Source organism: Microcaecilia unicolor, chromosome 12 (genome assembly GCF_901765095.1).
Source record: "Microcaecilia unicolor chromosome 12, aMicUni1.1, whole genome shotgun sequence".
NCBI lineage: Eukaryota > Metazoa > Chordata > Amphibia > Gymnophiona > Siphonopidae > Microcaecilia > Microcaecilia unicolor.
In genome coordinates, this window is record NC_044042.1 from 58428286 (window position 1) to 58453984 (window position 25699).

At 43.6% G+C, this 25699-nt stretch overlaps 1 protein-coding gene across 1 annotated transcript in view; it reads right to left on the bottom strand.

The window, feature by feature from the left end:
- Positions 1 to 7196: 7196 nt before the first annotated feature.
- KCNJ5 (potassium inwardly rectifying channel subfamily J member 5) overlaps positions 7197 to 25699 on the bottom strand; it is a 46043-nt gene continuing 27540 nt past the window's right edge. Inside the window, exons 2-3 of the mRNA XM_030220934.1 lie at positions 13791 to 14728; positions 7197 to 7546 (exon numbers count right to left, since the gene is read on the bottom strand). Coding sequence (XP_030076794.1) covers positions 7224 to 7546; positions 13791 to 14727 — 1260 coding nt within the window. The 5' untranslated portion in view covers position 14728 and the 3' untranslated portion in view covers positions 7197 to 7223. The remainder of the gene's footprint in view (positions 7547 to 13790; positions 14729 to 25699) is intronic.

The following is a 25699-nucleotide window of genomic DNA, read 5'->3' on the forward strand; positions in this document are numbered from 1 at the left end:
CAAAGGTGGCCTCTCATAACCTCCGACCAGTGGGTTCTCCAAATAGTGCGGTGCGGATATGCCCTGAATTTGGCCTCCTTGCCACCAAATTGTCCTCCGGGAGCTCAATCCTTCAGCTCCCATCACAAGCAGGTACTTGCAGAGGAACTCTCCGTCCTTCTCAGCGTCAATGCGGTCGAGCCCGTACCACCCGGGCAGGAAGGGCAGGGATTCTATTCCAGGTACTTCCTTGTGGAAAAGAAAACAGGGGGGATGCGTCCCATCCTAGACCTGAGAGGCCTGAACAAATTCCTGGTTAAAGAAAAGTTCAGGATGCTTTCCTTGGGCACCCTTCTGCCAATGATTCAGAAAAACGATTGGCTATGTTCCCTGGATTTAAAGGACGCATACACTCACATCCCGATACTGCCAGCTCACAGACAGTATCTCAGATTCCGCCTGGGCGCACGGCACTTTCAGTATTGTGTGCTGCCCTTTGGGCTCGCCTCGGCCCCACGAGTGTTTACAAAGTGCCTCGTGGTGGTAGCGGCGTATCTACGCAAGCTGGGAGTGCACGTGTTCCCATATCTCGACGATTGGCTGGTCAAGAACACCTCGGAGGCAGGAGCTCTCCGGTACATGCAGTGCACTATTCAACTCCTGGAGCTGCTGGGGTTTGTGATAAATTACCCAAAGTCCCATCTCCAGCCAGCCCAGTCTCTGGAATTCATAGGAGCTCTGCTGAATACCCAGACGGCTCAGGCCTTCCTTCCCGAAGCGAGGGCCAGCAACCTCCTGTCCCTGGCTTCACGGACCAGAGCGTCTCAGCAGATCACAGCTCGGCAGATGTTGAGACTTCTGGGTCATATGGCCTCCACAGTTCATGTGACTCCCATGGCTCGTCTTCACATGAGATCTGTTCAATGGACTCTAGCTTCCCAGTGGTTTCAAGCCACCGGGAATCTAGAAGATGTCATCCGTCTCTCCACCAGTTGCCGCACTTCACTGCACTGGTGGACCATTCGGACCAATTTGACCCTGGGATGTCCAATCCAAATTCCACAGCCCACGAAGGTGCTGACAACGGATGCATCTCACCTGGGGTGGGGAGCTCATGTCGATGGGCTCCACACCCAGGGACTGTGGTCCCTCCAGGAAAAGGATCTTCAGATCAACCTCCTGGAGCTCCGAGCGATCTGGAACGCACTGAAGGCTTTCAGAGATCGGCTGTCCTGTCAAATTATCCAAATTCGGACAGACAATCAGGTTGCAATGTATTACGTGAACAAGCAGGGGGGCACCGGATCTCGCCCCCTGTGTCAGGAAGCCGTCGGGATGTGGCGTTGGGCTTGCCAGTTCGGCATGCTCCTCCAAGCCACATACCTGGCAGGCGTAAACAACAGTCTGGCCGACAGACTGAGCAGAGTCATGCAACCGCACGAGTGGTCGCTCCATTCCAGAGTGGTACGCAAGATCTTCCGAGAGTGGGGCACCCCCTCGGTGGACCTTTTCGCCTCTCAGACCAACCACAAGCTGCCTCTGTTCTGTTCCAGACTTCAGACACACGGCAGGCTAGCGTCGGATGCCTTTCTCCTTCATTGGGGGACCGGCCTCCTGTATGCTTATCCTCCCATACCTTTGGTGGGGAAGACCTTACTGAAGCTCAAGCAAGACCGCGGCACCATGATTCTGATCGCGCCCTTTTGGCCCCGTCAGATCTGGTTCCCTCTTCTTCTGGAGTTGTCCTCCGAAGAACCGTGGAGATTGGAGTGTTTTCTGACTCTCATTTCGCAGAACGACAGAGCGTTGCTGCACCCCAACCTTCAGTCTCTGGCTCTCACGGCCTGGATGTTGAGGGCGTAGACTTCACTGCGTTGGGTCTGTCTGAAGGTGTCTCCCGTGTCTTGCTTGCCTCTAGGAAGGATTCCACTAAAGAGTTACTTTTTCAAGTGGAGGAGGTTTGTCGTTTGGTGTGAGAGCAAGGCCCTAGAACCTCGTTCTTGCCCTGCACAGAACCTGCTTGAATACCTTCTGCACTTATCAGAGTCTGGCCTCAAGACCAACTCAGTAAGGAATCACCTTAGTGCGATTAGTGCTTACCATTATCGTGTGGAAGGTAAAGCCATCTCTGGAGAGCCTTTAGTCGTTCGATTCATGAGAGACTTGCTTTTGTCAAAGCCCCCTATCAAGCCTCCTGCAGTGTCATGGGATCTCAACGTCGTCCTCACCCAGCTGATGAAACCTCCTTTTGAGCCACTGAATACCTGCCATCTGAAGTACTTGACCTGGAAGGTCATTTTCTTGGTGGCAGTTACTTCAGCTCATAGGGTCAGTGAGCTTCAGGCCCTGGTAGCTCATGCTCCGAATACCAAATTTCATCACAACAGAGTAGTGCTCCGCACCCACCCAAAGTTCCTGCCGAAGGTGGTGTCGGAGTTCCATCTTAACCAGTCAATTGTCTTGCCAACATTCTTTCCCAGACCGCATACCCACCCTGCTGAACGTCAGTTGCACACATTGGACTGCAAGAGAGCATTGGCCTTCTATTTGGAGCGGACACAGCCCCACAGACAGTCCGCCCAATTGTTTGTTTCTTTCGACCCTAACAGGCTAGGGGTCGCTGTCGGGAAACGCACCATCTCCAATTGGCTAGCAGATTGCATTTCCTTCACTTATGCCCAGGCTGGGCTGACTCTTGAGGGTCATGTCATGGCTCATAGTGTCAGAGCCATGGCAGCGTTGGTGGCTCACTTGAAATCAGCCACTATTGAAGAGATTTGCAAGGCTGCGACGTGGTCATCTGTCCACACATTCACATCACATTATTGCCTCCAGCAGGATACCCGACGCGACAGTCGGTTCGGGCAGTCGGTGCTGCAGAATCTGTTTGGGGTTTAAATCCAACTCCACCCTCCAGGACCCAAATTTATTCTGGTCAGGCTGCACTATCAGTTAGTTGTTCTTCGTAGGTCAATTTCTGTTATACCCTCGCCGTTGCGAGGTTCAATTGATCTGGGTTCTTGTTTTGAGTGAGCCTGAGAGCTAGGGATACCTCAGTCATGAGAACAAGCAGCCTGCTTGTCCTCGGAGAAAGTGAATGATACATACCTGTAGCAGGTGTTCTCCGAGGACAGCAGGCTGATTGTTCTCACCTACCCTCCCTCCTCCCCTTTGGAGTTGCGTTTCATCTTTTTGGCTTGTTATTCAACTGAGTGGGAACGGCCACGCACGGACGGGAAGACGGCCGCGCATGCGCGGTGGGCGTGCCCTGCGTGCGGGACCGCCCGCGAAGTTTTGTTCCGGATGGTGGGGGCTGCCGCGGACGTCACCCAGTCGTGAGAACAATCAGCCTGCTGTCGTCGGAGAACACCTGCTACAGGTATGTATCATTCACTTTTCGTTTCGATAATACGGTTGGGGCCGGCCAAATGTCAGAGATGGCCGGGTTTGAGATGGCCGGCATCGGTTTTCGCTGATAATGGAAACCGATGCTGGCCATCTCAAACCCGGCCAAATCCAAGGCATTTGGTCATGGGAGGGGCTAGCATTTGTGGTGCACTGGTCCCCCTGACATGCCAGGACACCAACCGGGCACCCTAGGGGGCACTGCAGTGGACTTCAAAAATTGCTCCCAGGTATATAGCTCCCTTACCTTGTGTGCTGAGCCCCCCAAATCCCCCCCAAAACCCACTCCCTACAACTGTACACCACTACCATAGCCCTTAGGAATGAAGGGGGGCACCTACATATGGGTACAATGGGTATTTTTTGGGGGGGGCTGGAGGGCTCCCATTTATCACCACAAGTATAACAGGTGGGGGGGGGGGCCTGGGTCCACCTGCCTGAAGAGCACTGCACCCACTAAAAACTGCTCCAGGGACCTGCATACTGCTGTCATGGAGCTGGGTATGACATTTGAGGCTGACAAAAGAATGATTTTTTTTGGGGGTGGGAGGGGGTTGGTGACCACTGGAGTAGTAAGGGGAGGTGATCCCCCATTCCCTCTGGTGGTCATCTAGTCAGTTGGGGCACCTTTTTGAGGCTTGGTCGTGAACAAAAAGGGACCAAGTAAAGTCGGCCAAATGCTTGTTAGGGCCGGCTTTCTTTTTTCCATTATCGGGTGAAGCCGGCCATCTCTTAAGCATACCCCTGTCCCGCCTTCTATACCCTGACGAACGCCCCCTTGAAGTTTGCCCGGCTCCACGACAGACTGCAGTTGAGGTTGGCAAAAATCGGCTTTCGATTATGCCGATTTCGTCGGACTTGAGAGATGGCTGGCCATCTCCCGATTTGTGTCGGAAGATGGCCGGGACTTCTCTTTCGAAAATAAGCAGGATAGTTGAAAATGGGGCATGGCCATTTCTAAAATCTATGTGCATTATTATAGAATACACCCGATCTGCACCTAATTTAGGCATCGGGATTTATACGAACTAAAACGTAACCTAAATGAACGCAACTAAATTTAGTCATATGGCAAGCCGCTCAGTGTATTTTATATACTGCACAGAAATTTGTCTACTCTATAAAATATAGGTGGACTTTAGAGAATATGCTTAGGCATAATTTTTCAGGTACCATATATTAAATCTAGCCCATAGGGGGAAATTCTATAAAGTAGAGCCTACAGGTAGGTGACACTTAACACATGTCAAAGGCACCTCTACGTGAAAGTTTATAGACGTGCCCCTTATGTGCTTTACGTGGCTCAGTTAGGTGCCATTGGCCTTGCAGTTAGGTGACTATGGGGCCCTTTTACAAAGGCATGTAGGCACCTCTGTGCATCCAATGCGCGTCAAATTGGCACTACCATCTGGCTACTGCGTGCCCTGGGCGGTAATTCCATTTTTGACGTACGCCCAAAACATGAGGTAGAAAATATTTTCTATTTTCTACTGTGTGGCGGTTCCCCGGCGGTAATCGGCAGTTTATGTGCGCTGGCCGCTTATCGCCCAGTCAGCACATGAGACCTTACCACTAGGTCAATGGGTGACAGTAAAGTCAGCCTGAAAATAGACGTGCACTGGTTTTAATTTTGCCACACATCCATTTTCTGGCACAAAAAAAAATGCCTTTTTTCCAGGCATACTGAGCAAATGGACCTGTGTGCGTCCAAAATGTGCACCTACACCAGTGCAGGCCACTTTTAGGTGCTCCTTTGTGCACCAGATGCCATTTTATAAGGTATCACCTAAGTGTCACAGTGCCTAACTACAAGGGGGCGTACAGATGGGTGGAGCATGGGTGAGCCATGGGCATGTCTCCTAGTTAGGCATGCACTTTATAGAATACTATAAAGGGAAAGGGAAAATGGGACTTGATATACTGCCTTTCTGAGGTTTTTGCAACTACATTCAAAGCAGTTTACATACATTCAGGTACTTATTTTGTACCAGGGGCAATGGAGGGTTATGTGACTTGCCCAGAGTCACAAGGAGCTGCTGTGGGAATCAAACTCAGTTCCCCAGGATCAAAGTCCACTGCACTAACCACTAGGCTACTCCTCCCCTCAGTATGTGTGTCACTTGGCACACCTAAATGCGCCAACTTATGCCTGCCCTTGACATGACGTAAAAGGGTACACCAATGCTGACCTTATGCTACTTTTCTATAATGGAATCCTGGTGCTAAGTGCATGCCATTGGGGCACCTAGACTGAGCGACCAATTTATAGACTTGCCCTTATAAGTTATCGCATTCTTTAAGTTGTGTGCATATGTTGGAGAAATGCCCTTGCCCCTCTCATGCTCTGCCCATGTGTACATTTCTTTGCAGTTTGTCTCATCATAATAACACTTAAGTGCTATCTTATAGCATAACTGATAGTGCACATATGCATGTAAGTTGCACTTGTAGGTGGATTTACATGTGCAATGTGCACATAACTGCATGCCCCCAGCTATAGAATTGCCTTTAATGGCTTTTTATATATCAGCTGAATAATCATCAGTAATACACAAATCTTGAAAAATAATTGTAACTTGATGGTTTTGTCATGTTTTTATTATCCTCCACTACATCGGTTTTCGTTCCCAAGAGAAGTTGGCTCTCCTTTGAGAAAAACAAAATGTTGGCATTGAACTTTGAGATAGCAGCCTTAGTTGCATTACAGTTCAAGAATTTTGGCAAAGATAGTGGAAGAGAATTGTATTCCTTATTTTTTTGCATTCTCTAAATTGACTGCTATTATAATTACTGTATCTACCAGGTTTCTACCAGAGCTGTTTGGAAAGCCAGTTAATTCAGTGCTCACAAATAGATTTCCATGAAGACTCTATGTAATAGGAGGTCATTGTGCACAAGAACTAAGGGGCCCTTTTACTAATCCACCTAAGCGTCTACGTGCGGCCAACGCGTGCCAAAATGGAGTTACTGCGTGGCTCTTGCGGTAATTTCATTTTTGGTGCATATCCGATACGCACCAAGTGGCATTTGACATATGTAGGTCATTACCACCCAGATTCTTTACCGCTAGGTCAATGGCTGGCGGTAAGGTCTCAGACCCAAAATGGATGTGTGCAATTTTGATTTTGACGCACGTCCATTTTCTGCAAAAAAAAAGAGGCCTTTTTTACAGGCGCGCTAAAAAATGATCGGCGCCCAACCAAAACCTGCACCTACACTACCACAAGGCATTTTTCAGCACGCTTTTGTAAATGGACCCCTAAGTTTCCAGGAATGTTAACACAGAACATTCATCACTCTTCTTTTGGGGGTCAATCACCCTCAGCCCTCATATCATCCATCTTCATTAAGGTTAAGTACATCAATTCCTCATAAAGGACCTGGACTTTCCTCCATTTTAACCACTGACAGACACAGAATCTCCATTGGAACAGTAGTTAAGTCATAGCAATGTCTCCTGCTCAAAACAGGAGCATCTGAATGACTGAAGGGTGCATTTTACAGAGGTCCTTATAAGGCAAAAACAATGGTAATTCAACATCCTAATGGGAAAGATTTTGTTTCAGATCAGCACTATGGTATCTCATCCACTATGCATTCGGCTCAGAAACAAATCCACAGGAATTTGTACTGGAGAGTGATTTTTAAATTCACCTGAAGCAAAGCTGAAAAGACATTTAAAGTAGTCATAGGTGAAACAAAGGAGGCAATCACTCAATAATCAGCTTGGAATTGTGCCCAGTACATGAATCCATCACTTACTGAGGAATTTCCTGCTGCAAGGAAGAAGCTGCAGAGACTTTTTTGTTCTTCTGTCTTTCTGCTGTGACTCTGGAGTTCTAAGCAGAAACCTCCTCCTGCACTTTACTTGCTGTACCATTGGCTCCAGTTAGTTCAGCCTCCTCCTCTACCACCTCTGACTCTACTTCCATGTTGCTGCTCTGCAGGGTGGCACTAGAGAGGCGGCTGAGGAGGTCTCCTTCCTGTAAAGATGCTGCTAGGTCTTTGGCACAGCAACTAGGAGTGTTTGTTTCATAGGTATCATGGAAGCTGTTGTAGTCTACCTCATAAAAGTCTTTCTCCAGTGTGAGAACAGGAGTGAAGCGGTGACCCCAAAACACTTCGGTATCCAGATAGGAACTCCGAGCCTGACAGGTCATTCCTAGGGTCCAAACAAACGTATACATGTTAAAAACAGGTCAGCCTATGACTACAATGGCTTTCATCTCTGGATAGCTGTCAGGTTACCCAATACCTTGATTTGTGACAACCCTATCCTGATGTTGTGTGGTACCTGCAGTGCTGATTACAAATAGTACGATCAAGAAGATCGAAGATCACCATGCATTATGGTACAAGTTCAATAACCAAGACTGTTCTAAAGTTTCCCCATCAGGAAGTTCCTCAGTTCTCTCTCTAATTTAAACACAGAAACATTAGAAAATGATGGCAGAAAAAACTATCCCCTAGATTCTGTATAGGTTGTTCAAATTTGGACACGGATCCCAGATCTGCACATAATTAATCAATTATATGCTAACAATCAACTATTGGAGTTAACAAGCACTTAATTGGTTGTAATTAGGAGTTATGTGCAGATCTGTCCTACACTCTATTCTATAACATGAGTGCCTAAATTTCATAGTGCACAACTCCAAAGGGGGTGTGACCATGGAAGGGGCATGGACAGGTAAGGGATACAACCATTATGACTTTTCGTCAAGTGGTTCTAAACGAAATAGCAAAGGAAAACTTTATATTTAGAAAAAATAATTTATATCATGAGCAACGAACAGCCGTTGAAAATTTACAAAATGATACATCAATAATTATTTTAAAAAAGCCGACAAAGGAGGCTCAATTGTAATTTTGAACAGGGACGATTATGAAAAAGAAGCCTTGAGACAATTGAGTATAGAAGAGACGTATAAGAAAATAAAACTGGACCCCACGATAAAACTTTAAAAAAGAATTAATATCATCACACAAGAAGGAATGAAGAAGGGATTCTCATCGAAAAAGGAATTCAAATTTCTCAATAAAATTCATCCCATGATTCCTGTTTTTTACTTGCTCCCGAAAAGTCATAAGAATGCTGTAAATCCACCTGGACAACCCATATTATCAGCACGTGCCATTATCAATATATTTGGACTCCATTAAAATAGAAGTGGAAATACATGTAACTTACATTAAGGATACAACACACTTCTTGAATATTCACAGGGATATCATGATTAATAAAGTATTTAATGGTAACACTGGATATTGTTTCTTTATATACCTGAAAATGATGCAGTGAATGTATTGAGTAAAGTTTTGGATAATAGGGAAAGACCACATAAAGTCCCTAGTGAATTCATCATTAATTTTGCAAGATTGGCAATGAAAGAAAACTTTTAAGAAAATTGGAAAACTCATCAGATGATCAAAAAACATTGACTTTCATTAGTAAATATACAAATGCAAGTCCAAGAATTTTGAACATAGGAATATAGGATTGTGTATTTTGTATACACGAGGAAGAAACTTGTAAGAAATCCTAAGTCCGGCAAAATTAAAACCTATACCTACAAGAAAATGAACATTCCGGTTGGCCATACAAGTGTGGCACGTGCAAAAATTGTGAAATAACCTTGCAATTAAAATCTTTCGTCAATCCATACGATAATAAAACTTATGAGTTAAAACATTTTTAGCAATTGTGATACCACACATGCAGCATATATAATTTTTTGCCCTGCAAAAAAATTATATATTGGGAAAACAATACAAGCCTCAAAATAAGACTAAATGAACATCGAAGTAACTTAAAGAGGAATCGGGTGGAAGCACCATTAGTTACCCACTGTAAAAAGTTGGGCCACACTTTTGATAACTTAAGATGTTTCATTATCGATATAGTAAGATCGAACATTAGAGGTGGAGACCGTGCAAAGTTACTTTTACAACAAGAGCAGAAATGGATCCATTGGCTAAACACATTGGAACCAACTGGCTTAAGCAATCTAATTGAATGGTGAGCATTCTTTTGTTAATCATAAGAACCTAAAGAATTTTTCTGAAAAGTTTCATTTCATTGATCTATTAAGACAGCAGCCTAAACGATCAAAGATGTTTGATCAGGTAGACCAATAGTAGGCAGGGGCCAATGACATAGGATTTAGTTTCCTTCAAGACTATAGTAACCAGTGATTGGAAGTTTCAAATAATGCAGCGCAGTAATTGGCTAAAAAATGTAGCTTTCCGATAGGTTAATTCCTAATTGATATCAGATCATAAGGAGTAGTAATAGGAGTTCTAACTCGACATTTACCGATCAGCAGCAGAGAATGCTATACTGAAAAGTTACACTTGACAAGATGCAATGTGATCACTTGAATGTGTGATACTATCTTTTTGATACTTAAGAGAGTTGATGCACTGCTCCTGATAAAGCAGTGAAAGTGAAACGGGTTGGCCACCGTCGAGCCACAGCTAAGTGCTCAACAATCTATATTTGAATAAGCTATATAATTCATAAAAAGTAGATTATGGAATAAAATTTAAGAAGATTGAGGTTTTTAAAAGTATTTTTGTAAAAATTTCTAAGAAGGAAGTGAGACCAATGATGATTGCATACCATCCCAGTTGACGACGTGAACAATAAAATTAATGTCCGGGTGTATTGAGGCCTCCACCTTGTTGATAAACAAGATTAGCAGCAGCATATACATATTATTGTAACACTGGACTCTTCAATTATTGATGTAGATATAAATCAAAGTCATGTATACGTATAAAGTAGCGCATATGAGTTTATCTTGTTGAGCAGACTAGATGGACCGTGCAGGTCTTTTTCTGCCGTCACCTACTTTGTTACTATGTAAAGGTTCTCTCTGATAGCACAGGCCCATTTCCCCATTAAATAATAGCCTTTTCCAGCTGCAGTAAAATGGCCTAGCGTGCGCCTAAAAGACGCACCCACACTACCGCAGGCCACTTTTTACCGTGACTTTGTAAAAGGACCCCTAAGTGGTTTTAAGCTAGACCTGAACCTGCAAGTCAACTGATGTGTTGTCTGTTTTTCATGATTATGCATCATGCATTGTCTCAGTAGAGCTTAAGCTCACTTAAATGTGCATTTAATGTACTTTCTACTAATGTGTGACTGAGGTATATAGTACTCATTACTGAAATAAAGTTGCATGAGCAGGTGTGGAAGGCAGAACGCTGCTATTTTAATGTATTTCTACTAAAGGGAGACATTGTGCATGCCAGTGGTATGACTTCACTTTAAAAACCAATAGCTCTCACCACACTAGCTGATTTGGATAATATCATCCAATATAAAATTCTGTAAGTGGGAAAAATAACTGTAATTTTGATCATAGATTGGTGTCATTATTGCTGTGGAATGGCTGAACAATTAGTGCTGAAATCTCTCTTAAAGCCCAATACAATGGTTCCCTCTAACCCTCTTCTTTTAAAAGGGGGGGGGGGGAGGGAGAATGGACTCGTGGTGTGCTCTCCCTTGTAAGTGCAATAATAGCTTGACACAGCTTCATTCTCCTACTAATGCGATTACATGCTGTTCTATCGAAGCCCTCAGGAAAGCGTCTCATTTGTGAAAATTTAATTTGCCTGCCTGGCTTTTAATTTGGGGTTTGTTATAGGTAATGACTTCCTGCATCAGATCAGTATTGGTAACTGGATTTACACAGTTGTCTTTCACATGTCTTTTTCTTCTTTTAAATTTCCATCTGCTATTTGCAGCCCTGAGCTGGGGACTGGTTCCAGTCTGTAACTGGTGACTTTTTAAAAGTGTAAAGGACCAGACTGTGAAACAGCATTCATGGCATTGAGGGTTACTTTTAAAAAATGTCTGCAAAAGAAAGAGCAGCCAAGTTCAATCATATATTTTGAAGGGCACCAGGATACTCCCATGGAAATATACTAGTCTGGATTGGATTATTTTTTAGATATTTTTGGGAAATAGGAAACCTAAGCTATTCTTTATACAACAGTGGGAGGGGTAAGTAGCTTGTTTAATAACTTGATGATTTAAAAAAAATTGGGGCCAATATTTAAACTGGCAAAGATTCAGTGCCAGCTGATATCCAGATATTGGCACTGAATATCCAGGTACAGAGATGGTTGGTGTCAATATACAGCCTGGTTTCAGATTAGATATATATGCAACTTAGACTGCCTTTTTCTTATCCTCATTTTAAATAACCAGATTTTACCAGTGACATGATAAATTCCTGCTCTGCCCAGGCTCCACCTTCAGACTGCACCGATGCTATTTGAATAGTGACAGGTGGTTTCCAGAGCTTTTCAGTGGTATTATCCAGATAATGCTGATTAAAATCTGGTTATGGTACCAATTATGTGGCTAGTGACAACTGTGATCCAGATAAGGCCTCTGAATATCAGATCCACAGTTTCTTTTTGTGCCAGCCCATCAACAGATCCCCAGCTTAGTCGATAAGTTGGGTCTTCTGCTCCCTGAGTGAACTGAGGTCAGGGGGCATGTTCACAGTCTCCACTGAAGAGAGATTCACAGCCATTCCTTAATGTGAAACCTAGGGGCGCCAGCTAGCTCCAAATCAGCCTAACAGTGTTGATCCATTGCATTGCATCCAGGGATTTATAGTTTTGCTTTCCCAACTTTATTCCTTAAAAGGAGCAAGAATACAAATCCATACATACTATGGTGTAAACCCTAGGGATTGGCAGCTCATAAATTTTTGTTTTGTTTTCTTTGTCATTACAGTATTTTGTTCATTTTGTTTTAGTTAGTCTTTATTTTTCTTTCAGAACTGGCTAACAAAAAACCCACAATATGACATTTCTTTTTCATTTGCTAATGACATGCAACGACATAGGATAGGTCATTGAGATTTTCCAAGTGATTGCAAATGACAGCCCATACCTAGCAAATCCAGGACTGGATCAATAACATATTAGACAAATCTAGACCTAGTTGGCATCCTAGGTGAAATCTAACCCTGAATTCTATAAAAATTGTGAGTGCAAATTTTGGGCGTATGCTGAATTTGTGCGAGCAATTTAATTATATAATGAGTCTATTAGTGCCAACAATTGGCTTTTTAACAAGCAATTATTGGCACTAATAATTAATTAGAATTTGGGCATGTAAATTTAGGTGCAAGATTTGCACCTAAATTTTATATGTGGCTCTAAAAAAGGGGGCACAGAAATGTGAGGCTCATGGGCATTTTGGTATGGATTGGGGTGTGGTTTTGGCTCTGTCCATATTCACATTCTATCTATGATCAAGATTTTATGTTATGTTGTTGTTAGTAATTTTGTATGTATATAGGTTTTTTGTCAACCTTATTGGTTTAGAATGTAACCTGGACTATTAATTTATGAAAATGGAAGAAAGTGGCAGAGTGAGTGATCCCAGGGGCCAATGGCCTCCCAACCATAGCTTGTCCTATCTCAGAACCCTGAATACTATGGGTGGTGGACCTAAATAGACAGTGCGGCCTCCATGAAGTATGTTCCCTGGGTCTCCCTGCAAGAGTTATCCACACCCAGTCAGGAACCACAGACTTCACGGACTATAATATTAAACAAAATTACTCAGATTTCCCCCTACAATAGAACGAAGGGCGACGAAAATGATAGCGGGGATCGGACAACTTCCCTATGAAGAAAGACTAAGGAGGCTAGGGCTTTTCAGCTTGGAGAAGAGACGGCTGAGGGGAGACATGATAGAGGTATATAAAATAATGAATGGAGTGGAACAGGTGGATGTGAAGCGTCTGTTCACGCTTTCCAAAAATACTAGGACTAGGGGGCATGCGATGAAACTACAGTGTAGTACATTTAAAACAAATAGGAGAAAACTTTTCTTCACCCAACGCGTAATTAAACTCTGGAATTCGTTTCCAGAGAACGTGGTGAAGGCGGTTAGCTTGGCAGAGTTTTAAAAGGGTTTGGACGGTTTCCTAAAGGACAAGTCCATGGACCGCTACTAAATGGACTTGGGAAAAATCCATAATTTCGGGAATAACATGTATAGAATGTTTGTACATTTGGGAAGCTGCCTGGTGCCCTTGACCTGGATTGACCGCTGTCGGGGACAGGATGCTGGGCTTGATGGGCCTTTGGTCTATTCCCAGTATGGCATTACTTATGAACCAGAAAATGGAAATCTGTTCATGTTTAAATTTAGATTTAGTTTGATTTAGAAGCCTTCTGTGTTTTACTGCAGTGCAGAAGAGCTCATTTTCTGGCCTACTTACAAAAGTTGTTCAGAAGCCATCTTGAAGGCTATTCAATTACAGTGATCAATGAAATAGTATGTAGTACTTATGTTTCTAGACTTTCACTGAACCATAGAGGTAAGTCTAAATAAAGCTTGGTGTCAGTTAATTGTTTTTAGAGCTTACCTGTTGCCTCAACCATTCCTTCCAAGATGACAACAATTTCAAACTCCTCTTGTTCCATCTGAGAACGGGACATTTCCCAGAAGGGGCTCTTCTCATTGATTTCATGTGAGATAATGAGCGGGGATACCAAGAAGAGCCGATCATCCCCTGTATCAAAGCCTACGTTGATATCTGTTTGGTTCAGTGGTATAAACTCCCCTTCTTTGGTCTGCTTAGATTTGATAAGCTTAGCCCTTATTGAAGCTTCAACAATGTGAGAATTACGCAAGTCCCCCACACGAAACATGAGGCAGAGCTTCTCGTCCCTCATGGAAACAACTGCTTTGTTGGAGAACATGAGAGTCTCTGCCCTTTTCTTTGGTTGGCTGATTTTGACGAACATACATCCCACCATTAGGGCATTGACAATGGAACCCAGAATGGCTTGAACTAAAAGCAAAATGATACCTTCTGGACATTTGTCTGTAATGACTCTATAACCATACCCAATGGTGGTTTCTGTTTCAATAGAAAACAGAAATGCAGAGACAAATCCATTGAGATTGTTGACACAAGGTATCCAGTTCTTATCACCAATGTGCTCTAAATCACCACGGATATAAGCTATAAGCCACCAAATAAACCCAAAGAACAGCCAGGTGACAGTATAGACCATGGTAAAGATAAGAAGGCTGAAGCGCCATTCAAGATCTACCAGAGTAGTGAAGAGATCACTAAAGTAACGATAGGTTTCTTGTACATTTCCATGGTGTACGTTGCATTTGCCATCCTTCTCCATATAACGTTGGCGTGGTTTCTTTGTTTCTGCCAGGAGACGAGTCCGATCAGTAGTGATGGGGGGATCATCCCGGGCCTGTTTGGGCATTTTCTTGGGTTCCCTTGGAGTGACTCCAATTTCCATGTCCTGGTTCATGTATACCCTTGAATCTCGAGCCATGCTGAGGTTAAGTCAGAAGAAAAAAAAACATCATTAGTTAAAAGTTCTGAGGCAAGAGAGAAAAGCAAATAAATAATACTTTTTAGGAAGTCTATTCTAAAATTCAGAATTGAACAAGTATTGCACAGGCAGCAGCAATACAATTTTCTCAGACACATACATACTCTGCCCTACTAAAGAACACATACATCATGGACAGCAGCAATATATCACACAGTATAGCACTATGCTATGTTCTGAGCCCAGCATGGGAATAAACCACACCGGTCACATTCTTATTCTGCCTTTTTACTGTTTAGAGGGAATGAACTGAAGAAGCCAAGGTCATAACTCACAGGCAAAGGTCACTGAACTATCATCAGGTATTGCTTTGGCCACATTTAAACTAAACGAGTACCAGCATTTACTGCCCTCAGCTCTTTCTGTCTTGCATACTACTAAACATCCAATCCATTTCCTATAATAAAAAAAAAGATCGGGATCTATGGAAATGCCAGTTCAATTCATGCAATAGGTCTTTCAAAAATCTCCATGCTTCAGTGTGCAATACCCATGACCAATCAGTAAACACTGTAACTTTGCACAAGACAGCATTCCGATTTGTAGATCCAAACTGGCAGTTTTCTGGTTGGTTGGTTTCTCAGTGACCCTTCTTGGGAAGGGAATTCTTTGGAGATTTTATGTTAATCAATTGCACAGAGGTTATTTGGCAGAGGTTATTTTTGCATAGAACTGGAAGAAATTGCTCTGCCAGCCTGCGTTTTGAGCTGAGACTGGATGTCTGAGTAAAAGGATTAATACTTGCAAAAAATGTAAATAAAAATATTGTAGGACTGATTTTCAGCAAATGCAGCTGCCACACTTGAGTTGTATGTTCAGTGGTACTGACTATTTAAATACTGCTGTTGAATATACTTGAAAACAGTAAATAGATTGATGCAAAAGTTAAGCCTATTTTCTTTTCTTTCGAGTCATATATACAAAAGTACATAAGTATTGCCATACTGGGACAGACCGAAGGTCCATCAGGCCCAGCATCCTGTTTCCAACAGTGGCCAATCCAGGTCACAAGTATCTGGCAAGATCCCAAAAAAGTATAATACATTTTATGCTGCTTATCCTAGAAATAAGCAGTGGAATTTCCACAAGTCCATTTTAATAATGGTCTATGGACTTTTCCTTTAGGAAGCATCCAAACCCCAATAAGCTAACTGCTTTTACTACTTTTTAACATATTTATAAATGACCTAGAGATGGGGAGTAACTAGTGAGGTAATTAAATTTGCTGATGACACAAAGTTATTCAAAGTCGTTAAATCATTGGAGGATTGTGAAAAATTACAAGAGGACCTTACGAGACTGGGAGATTTGGCGATTGGGCATCTAAATGGCAGATGACGTTTAATGTGAGCAAGTGCAAAGTGATGCATGTGGGAAAGAGGAACCTGAATTATAGCTACATCATGCAAGGTTCCACATTAGAAGTCACGGACCAAGAAAGGGATCTAGGTGTCGTCGTTGACGATACGTTGAAACCTTCTGCTGCGGCTAAGAAAGCAAATAGAATGTTAGGTATTATTAGGAAAGGAATGGAAAACAAAAATGAGGATGTTATAATGCCTTTGTATCGCTCCATGGTGCGACCGCACCTCGAATATTGTGTTCAATTCTGGTTGCCGCATCTCAAAAAAGATTTAGTGGAATTAGAAAAGGTGCAGAGAAGGGCGACGAAAATGATAAAGGGGATGGGACAACTTCCCTATGAGGAAGGCTAAAGTGGCTAGGGCTCTTCAGCTTGGAGAAAAGGTGGCTGAGGGGAGATATGATAGAGGTCTATAAAATAATGAGTGGAGTTGAACGGGTAGATGTGAAGCGTTTGTTTACGCTTTCCAAAAATACTAGGACTAGGGGGCATGCGATGAAACTACAATGTAGTAAATTTAAAACGAATCTGAGAAAAATTCTCTTCACTCAACGTGTAATTAAACTCTGGAATTCATTGCCAGAGAATGTGGTAAAGGCGGTTAGCTTAGTGGAGTTTAAAAAAGGTTTGGATGGCTTCCTAAAGGAAAATACAATAAATAAATAAAAGTCCATACGCTGTTATTAAATGGACTTGGGGAAAATCCACTATTTCTGGGATAAGCAGTATAGAATGTTTTGTACATATTTGGGATCTTGCCGGGTATTTGTGACCTGGATTGGCCACTGTTGGAAACAGGATGCTGGGCTCGATGGACCTTTGGGCTTTCCCAGTATGGCAATACTTATGTACTTATGTACATTATCTGACAACGAATTCTAGAATTTAATTACACACTGAGTGAAGAAAAATGTTCTCCAATTTGTTTTAAATTTACTACATTGTAGCTTCATTGCATGCCCCTTAGTCCTAATATTTTTGGAAAGGGTAAACAATCGATTCACGTCTACCCATTCCATTCCACTCCACTCATTGTTTTATAGACCTCTACCATATCTCCCCTCAGCTGTCTTTTCTCCAAGCTAGACACAGCTCCTGGCTGATTTAATCACTTGTTTGGGGCTATTCACTGATATTCAGTGGCACGTGACCAGTCAGTACAGCTGAATATCACCACAGATGGCTTTTATGTTAAATTGTACAGCGCTGCGTAACCCTAGCAGCGCTATAGAAATGTTAAGTAGTAGTAGTAGTAGTAGTAATCTCAAAGCCAGCTATTTTGTGGGTGGTCCAGGAGTGATGTCGGTACTGATGTGATTAAGTGCCAATATTCAGCATTTAAATGCCTACGTTTAGTGGTTAAATTGGACCATTTAAAATCTGTCCTATCTTTATGTGGTGCTGCTTATGCGGTTAAGTGCTGAATATCACACTGGCAGGGGGATGATCAGAAGCAAACACCGGCACTAGAGGTTGTTAGTGCCATACTAGCGCCGGTGTTTGCTAACGCCCCATGATCAGAGCCCTCGAGCATTTGAAACAACGCGCTTGAGGGCTCTGAATGCAACTAGCATGCAAATGCTTGCTAAACAGGGCTAAACATATTCATCCCCAATGATCAGCGGCGTGCGCACCAAAGATTGGGTCGCTGGCTGCGGCAAACCCTACGCCAGCTCTGAGCTGGAGTTAGGGTTTTCAGATCATTGGGGACGAATGGTGAGCCCTGTCCAGCATGCATTTGCATGCTGGCAGGCTCCCATTCCCCCCAACAGCAAACCTGCCAGCGACAGGGGGCCGGAGGTCCAGCGGACCTCCTGTCCCCCCGATGATTCCCCCCCAGGTTCAGGGAGGGATGGAGATCCGGTGGGTCTCCAGCCCCCCCTAACTCCCCCAGCAAATGGTCCCTGGTGGCCTAGTGGGTGACCAACCCCCCCCCCAGCGACAGGGGGGCCGGAGGTCCGCTGGACCTCTTGTACTCCCAGACAATGCCCCCCCCCAGGATCAGGGAGGGCTGGAGATCCGGTGGGTCTCCAACCCCCCCCCCAACTCCCCCAGCAAGTGGTCCCTGGTGGCCTAGTGGGCGACCAACCAACCCCCCTGCTCGGGGCAGGGGTAGTTGGGGCCTGGTGGTCCCATGGACCTCCAGCCCCTGTGTTTGACAGGTTTGGGCTTTTGACAGCCCAGACCTGTCAAACAAGTGCGGGAGGATTGTGCTGAGCGCATGCTCAGGTGCAATTCTCCTGCACTTCTACCCCATGATCAGAGATAATTGTGTGCTTAAATTTGCATGCAATTATCTCTGGTTATAAGTCTAATAATGCCCCATGCTGTTTCAGTGCTATTTTTGGAGCGCTGTTTGGAACAGCGCGGGGTTTTGATCATCTGTCTGTTAGGGCCCTGGTTACTAAGATGTGCTAGCGTTTTAGCGCACGCTAAAATCAGTGCACGCTAAACACTAGAGATGCCCATATATCCCTATGGGCGTCTCTAGCATTAGCGCGAGCTAATTTTTAGCATGCGCTAAAACACTAGTGTGCCTATAGCGCGGCTTAGTAAACGGGGACCTTAACCGCATAACAGATAGTGAGTCACATAAACCCAGATATTCAATGCCAGTGTCCGGACATGGTACGGCATTAAGTATTCGGAAATAACGCCAGCAATGGCATGTCAGATCATGTAACCCCACTGCATCTCCAATAGCATGTTGCTTTCAAAATCTTTGTTGGAGGAGGTGTGCTGTGGTTTGGGGATAAAGCAATATTATTTCAAAAAGTACAGTTGATACTATCATGTAAGGAGGGGGATGAGTAAGCAAATCTACTGAGAGCAAGAGACATGCATGTTTGATTTGAAAGCTGAGAGCTGCAGCTGCTCTCCCGTTTCTATTTACATTAAAAATGAATGTGGATTAAGTCAGCACACTGTGCACTGTATGGGTTGTCACTCTGTTTTATTGTATCGCTTGATGAACTTTAAAAAGTACATTGTATTCAACCACACTGATGATGATATTGACTTAAGAGGACCTATTGAAAAACACAAGCATGATATGGGGAAATAAGAGGCAGACACTTCAAATGGTTATACATTAAAAATAACCTTCTCAACCTTGAAGGTGTGTGTGCTGTGGGGAGGGGATAATTGTAACTCTCAGATATGACTAAGGAGGAAGACATGGGGTGGGAGATAGAGGGATGACGCAGGGGGAGGAGGGACATGTAAGGCTGCCAACTGGATCCAGATTCGTAGGACAGGGTTGATCCAGTGTTAGGTTTGCTCCAGTGCATGCTGGGACTTGTAGTCTAGGGCATGCAATGAAGAAATCAGAATGCAAGGCCCTGCATGCAATGGACCGGATGGCATACAGTGCTGCAGGTCCTATAATGTAACAGAATGAGGTTGTCAGAAATCCAGGACTGGTCTAAAATTTCCCTCATGGACCTGGGTATCTTGGAAATTTTGGCAACTTCCATAAAATGTGTATATATATTTGCATATTGAGATTGGTTTTGTTCTGGGTTTTTTTTTTTTTTTTGCTTCATTAAAAAACATAGTTCTAAGCAGTCAGGAGTAGGACACAGTTAATGGGGGAGGTTAAAAAAATCTGTTCCCTTTACCCAAGTTGTCTGTTTGCCCCAACCCGGTCTCTGGTCTCATGTAGGGGTGAAGATTTTGCTTTTCTTCCCATGGTATGAAATTGAAAAGGAAAGGGAACTGGCCACAGGTATATCATGAAGTCTGATTAGCCAACTTATCCAGGTCAAATCAGAGAGAGGCTGATCCAGTCCTGATTTTCTGCCATATCAGCGATGCACTCATAATTCATTCATTTAAGAGTGGGTGGAAGAGGTAGATGCCCCAGAAAATATTTGATTGAGGTTCTTCATTTTTCTTCTGAATCTATTCCCCTAGTGAATCAGATTTATTTTTTGCCTACTAGAACTTCTGAAGGAGTCTCTGGAACACCCCAGGAGAATTTGATCATAGTGAACTTAACTAGCATATTGCAAAAGCAAGACTGTGGAAGAAATTACTTGAGCAACTATATTGATCTCTTTTATTTTTGAACAAGATCTGAATGGAGTTCTAAGGTTATATCTCAGGTACTCTCTATCTTTATTTTTTTAGTCAAAAGGTTTGGGTATATCCTGATGTAACCTAAGCTACTCAAGAGAGATGTAAAGCATTTCTAAAAATGTGACAGGAAATATGAAATTGAAGAGCTGGTTAAGGTATCCATGTAAAAGCACTTGCCACGTGGCCATTTCGGGGGGAAACCTCAACACCACCCATTGAGGTGGCGGTACGAGCTCCCAAGCTAACCTGGTGGCAACTGGGCAGTGCATGGCACTGCCCAATCACCACTGGGTACACACCAGCGTTACAAAAATAAATATATTTTTGCTGCACTGAATATGACGGTGTGCTGGGGGTGGGAAGTACGTTGGGCATACCGCTGCTTTGTAAAAGAGGACCTTGGAGTTATGAGTGAGGTCAGGGGAGATAATGAAGAAGAGTAGTGAATAGCATGTGTGTGTCTGTGTTGGGGGGGGGGGCGCTATTGGCCTTTTCACCATATTTTTTTTGCCTTGTGACTTTAGTTCTCCCCTCAACTTTATCCTCCCCCAATTTGATAGCACTCTAAAGTTTCTCCGAGAAATTACTGTATTACCTGTATTATGCTTTGGTTATGTTCAGGTTTTGGAGATAAGTTTAAGTACAATTTTTATATTGTATAAGTGAAAACATTCTATAAATAAAAAAAAAAAGAAGAGAAAGATGTGCCATTTCTTGATAACAGTTATAGCACAAGAGAGAGAGAGAGAGAGAGAGAGAGAGAGAGAGAGAGAGAGAACTAGCTGGTCTATTGTAAAAAAAAATAAAATTAGAAATGCCCTGGAAGCAGCAATATACAGTGTTAGGTATCCACTATCTATAAATTTCAACTTCAGTCTCTATGCACTCTTAAACTGTAATTGAAACATTTGCTTAGTAAAAAGCATTTTTCAAAAGGTCTTGATATGATCATCATGCTAAAAAAAATCCTTCTAAAAGAGGAAATAAAGTGGATACTTGTGTTTTGAGATATTGAGTTCTATATTATCTAAAATAGCGAAAATGTTGTGCAAATATTAGAGAGAGCTGCCTGTGCATGGCTGTATTCCTGAATTTCATCTGCAAACAGTCTATTGGAGCAATTGCAACTTCAGAGAGAGTATCTTGCTGCAGATAACTCACCTTCTTCAGCCAATCCACCCCCCTCCCTTTTGATTTTGGAACATGATCAGTAAGAACATGGAAAATAGCCATACTGGGTCAGACCAATGGTCCATTTAACCCAGTATCCTGCTTCCAACACTAACCAATTCAGGTCATAAGTACCTGGCAGAAACCCAAATAACTAAGAGGTCCTTTTACTAAGGTGTGCTGAAAAATGGCCTGCGGTAGTGTAGGCGTGTGTTTTGGGAGCGCTCATATCCATTTTCAGCGCGCCTGCAAAAAATGCCTTTTTTAAATTTTTGCCGAAAATGGATGTGCGGCTAAATAAAAATTGGTGTGCATCCATTTTGGGTCTGAGATCTTACAGCCAGCCATTGACTTAGCGGTAAGGTCTCACATGTTAACCGGGCGGTAATGACCTACGCGCGTCAAATGCCACGTGGCATGCATAGCAGATGCACGCCAGAAAATAAAAATTATTTTTCTGACGAACATATCGGACACACGCCAAAAATGAAATTGCTGCAAGAGCCACGCGGTAGCCGGGCGGTAACTCCAAACGGGTGCATGTTGGGCATGCGTAGACACTTACGCAACTTAGTAAAAGGGCCCCTAAACACTTCAGAGATTTAAAGTGATATTAGAATTGCAAATAATGAGAAATAATTGGAGCTTCTCTCCTTTTATGCAAGCAACAACGGAGCTCACATATCCTTAAAGTACATTGTTAGTAAGTTTCACCAACATACAGCTTATTACAAGAGCACTTACCCCCAAATTCTATAAATGGTGCTCAAAATTGTGAGTGCAATTTAATTGAATAACAAGCCACTTAACAACAATTATTAGCCACTAACAACTAATTATTGGTGCTAATTGGCAATAATTTGCATTTACGCATACAGATTCCTACATGCTATTCTGTAAAGATGCATGCGTAAACTTTTATGTTCAGATGCAAAAAGGGGTGTGGCCATAAGTACATAAGCATTGCCATATTGTGACAGAGCAAAGGTCCATCAAGCCCAGCATTCTGTTTCCAACAGTGGCCAATCCAAATCACAAATACCTTCAAGATCCCCAAAATGTACAAAATATTTTATGCTGCTTATCCCAGAAATAAGCAGTGGATTTTCCCCCAAGTCCATTTTAATAATGGTCTATGGACATTTCCTTTAGGAAGCTGTCCAAACCTTTTTAAAACCCTGCTAAGCTAACCACCTTTACCACATTCTTTAGCAATGAATTCCAGAGTTTAATTACATGCTGAGTGAAGAAAAATGATCTCTGATTCGTTTTAAATGTACTACTTTGTAGCTTCATTGAATGCCCCCTAGTCCTAGTATTTTTAGAAAGAGTAAACAGACGCTACACGTCTACCCTTTCCACAAGGGAGGGCCATGAGTGGGTCAGGGGCATTCCTAGAATTTGCATGCAGTGTTATAGAGTACGGCAGATTTGTGCCTAATTTAGGTGCAAGGATTTACCCCCGATTTCAGTTGGAATAAATCCTCGCACCCAAAACTGGGCGCAGATCCCAGTGCTGAGCGCTATTCTATAAACGATGCTCAACTCAGAGTGCCATTTATAGTATAGCGCTCAGCGCTCATTTTGTTTGGCGCCGAAATCTGGATGTCTTTTACCGAATTTAGCCTTAATGATGAATACCACAAAATCAGTTGCTCGAGAAGATGTAGAGGCACACTGCTCCACCTGGATTAATAAATCTTTTTAACTGCAGAATAACTTTGCAAATTAAACTGTGTCCACATTTGTAATGTCCAGTAATAGAGGGGCCATCAATCATTCTATTTCTCAAAACAGTCATCAGAACTTGAAGTTCTGACGAACATAATGGATTTCTACATTTCAATCAGTTCAGTCCTTAGGGCTGAATACATGTGCTAAATCTTTTATGATCTGATTTGAGAGATTCGTTTGAATTTGCTGACAGCTGCCTGTCACACTAAAAAATGTTTTCATCTGGTTTTGTCTTGGGGGAAGCACTCCTCTGTGATTAGACTCATAAATTGTAGGGCCCACATTACTGTGAAACAGCAAAACTGTCTGTATCCCTTATGTGCTTTGATTGGTTAATATGTTTGGCTGCCATTTTTTTGCAAGTACTGAATGAGAGAGTATTAGATTTTGCAGTTACTGCGCTTTAATGCAGTGGCGTTCCTAGGCTGGCTGACACCTGGGGCAGATCGCTGATGTGCCCCCCCCCCCTGGGTGCAGCGCGATCCCCCCCCCCGGGTGAAATTACACCCCCCTGGGTGCATTTTTACCTGCTGGGGTGGTGCCGCGCGCCTGTTGGCTCCGAGTCCGCTCGTTCCGGGGCAGAGGTTTCTGCTCCCTCTGCCCCGGAACAGGAAGTAAGATGCAGTGAAAATCCTCATGCCTAAGGGCACCTTTTACAAAGCAGCGGTAAGCCCACCGTGGGCTTACTTCTTGCTAAAAGAAAAGTACCACCGGGCTACCCCCCAGAGTGCTGTTATATCTGGTGCTACAAAAATATACTTATTTTTGTAGCACCAGTGTGTACATGGCGGTAATCGGGCAGTGCCACACACTGCCCGGTTATCATCGAGTTAGTGTGGGAGTCCTTACCGCCATCTCAGTGGGTGGCAGTAAGGGCTCCCCCCGAAGTGGCCACATGGCAATTGCTTCACTTACCACATGGCCATTTCTTAAAAATAAAGACCTACCTTTGACCTGCTGCGTTTTAAGGGGGTCTCAGTGTGCGTCAAAAAACACACGCTGATGCCAGTGCAGACCCCCTTTAGCCGCAGCTTGGTAAAAGGGGCCTTAAATTAGGTGTGGTTCTCTGCCAGACTCTAGAACACTGCATGCAAATGCCTCCCATGCCACTGCACTGCCTCCCATGGTCATGCCCCCTTTTCAGATCTGTGCCTGCAAGTTTACATGCACATTTTTATAGAATACCAGCTAGGAACATGTGCAAGTAAATGTAGATTGTTTCCAATTAGCACCAATACTTAGCGGCTAATTTTTGGTGTTAATTGGCTTGTTATTCAATGAAATTGTGTACGCAAATTGGGCATGTGCCCAAATTTGCACTCAGAATTTTGAACACCATATGTAGAATTTGGGGGTGGTTAGCCCACCTACTTAGAAAGTTTTAAGTGGATTCATTCTGTTTGCCTCGCCTTACCTGCAGTCTGTTCTCCATGCCCCATCTAGATACCACTTCTAACACAAAATGCTCTTAACATGAAGTAGCTCGTGCTAACTGTTAATGCAAACCAGTTACCACACTTGTACGATAGTGATTAATGTGCACCGATTCAAGTCTTCAAGGTATATTTATCGAAATAAACGCTATCCAGCTTATAATCGAACGAGAAAAACGCCCAAGTTCCGACCTAAATCGGGAGATGGACGTTTATCTCACAAAAACGAATAAAGCGGTATAATCGAAAGCCGATTTTTGGGCGTTTTCAACTGCACTCCGTCGCGGATGCGGACAAAGTTTATGGGGGCGTGTCAGAGGTGTGGCGAAGGCGGAACTGGGGCGTGGTTATCTGCCGAACAGAGATGGGCGCATTTCACAGATAATGGGACAAAAGTATGCGTTTTTAGCTAGAATTTAGGGCACTTTTCCTGGACCCTGTTTTTTCACGAATAAGGCCCCAAAAAGTGCCCTAAATGACCAGATGACCACTGGAGGGAATCGGGGATGACCTCCCCTGACTCCCCCAGTGGTCATAAACCCCCTCCCACCTCAAAAATGATGTTTCACAACTTTTTATTTTGACCCTCAAATGTCATACCCACCTCCCTGGCAGCAGTATGTAGGTCCCTGGAGCAGTTGTTAGGGGGTGCAGTGGACTTCAGGCAGGTAGACCCAGGCCCATCCCCCCCCTACCTGTTACAATTGTGCTGCTTAATGCTTAGTCGTCCAACCCCCCCGAACCCACTGTACCCACATGTAGGTGCCCCCCTTCACTCCTTAGGGCTATAGTAATGGTGTAGACTTGTGGGCAGTGGGTTTTGAGGGGGATTTGGGGGGCTCTACACACAAGGGAAGGGTGCTATGCACCTGGGAGCTCTTTTACCTTTTGTTCTGTTTTTGTAAAAGTGCCCCCTAGGGTGCCTGGTTGGTGTCCTGGCATGTTAGGGGGACCAGTGCACTACGACTCCTGGCCCCTCCCACGAACAAATGCCTTGGATTTATTTGTTTTTGAGCTGGGCGATTTCATTGTCCATTATCGCTGAAAAGCAAAAACGCCCAGCTCATAACTTGGCGAATAAAACATGGACGTCTAATTTTTTCGAAAATACGCTTGGGTCCGCCCCTTCACG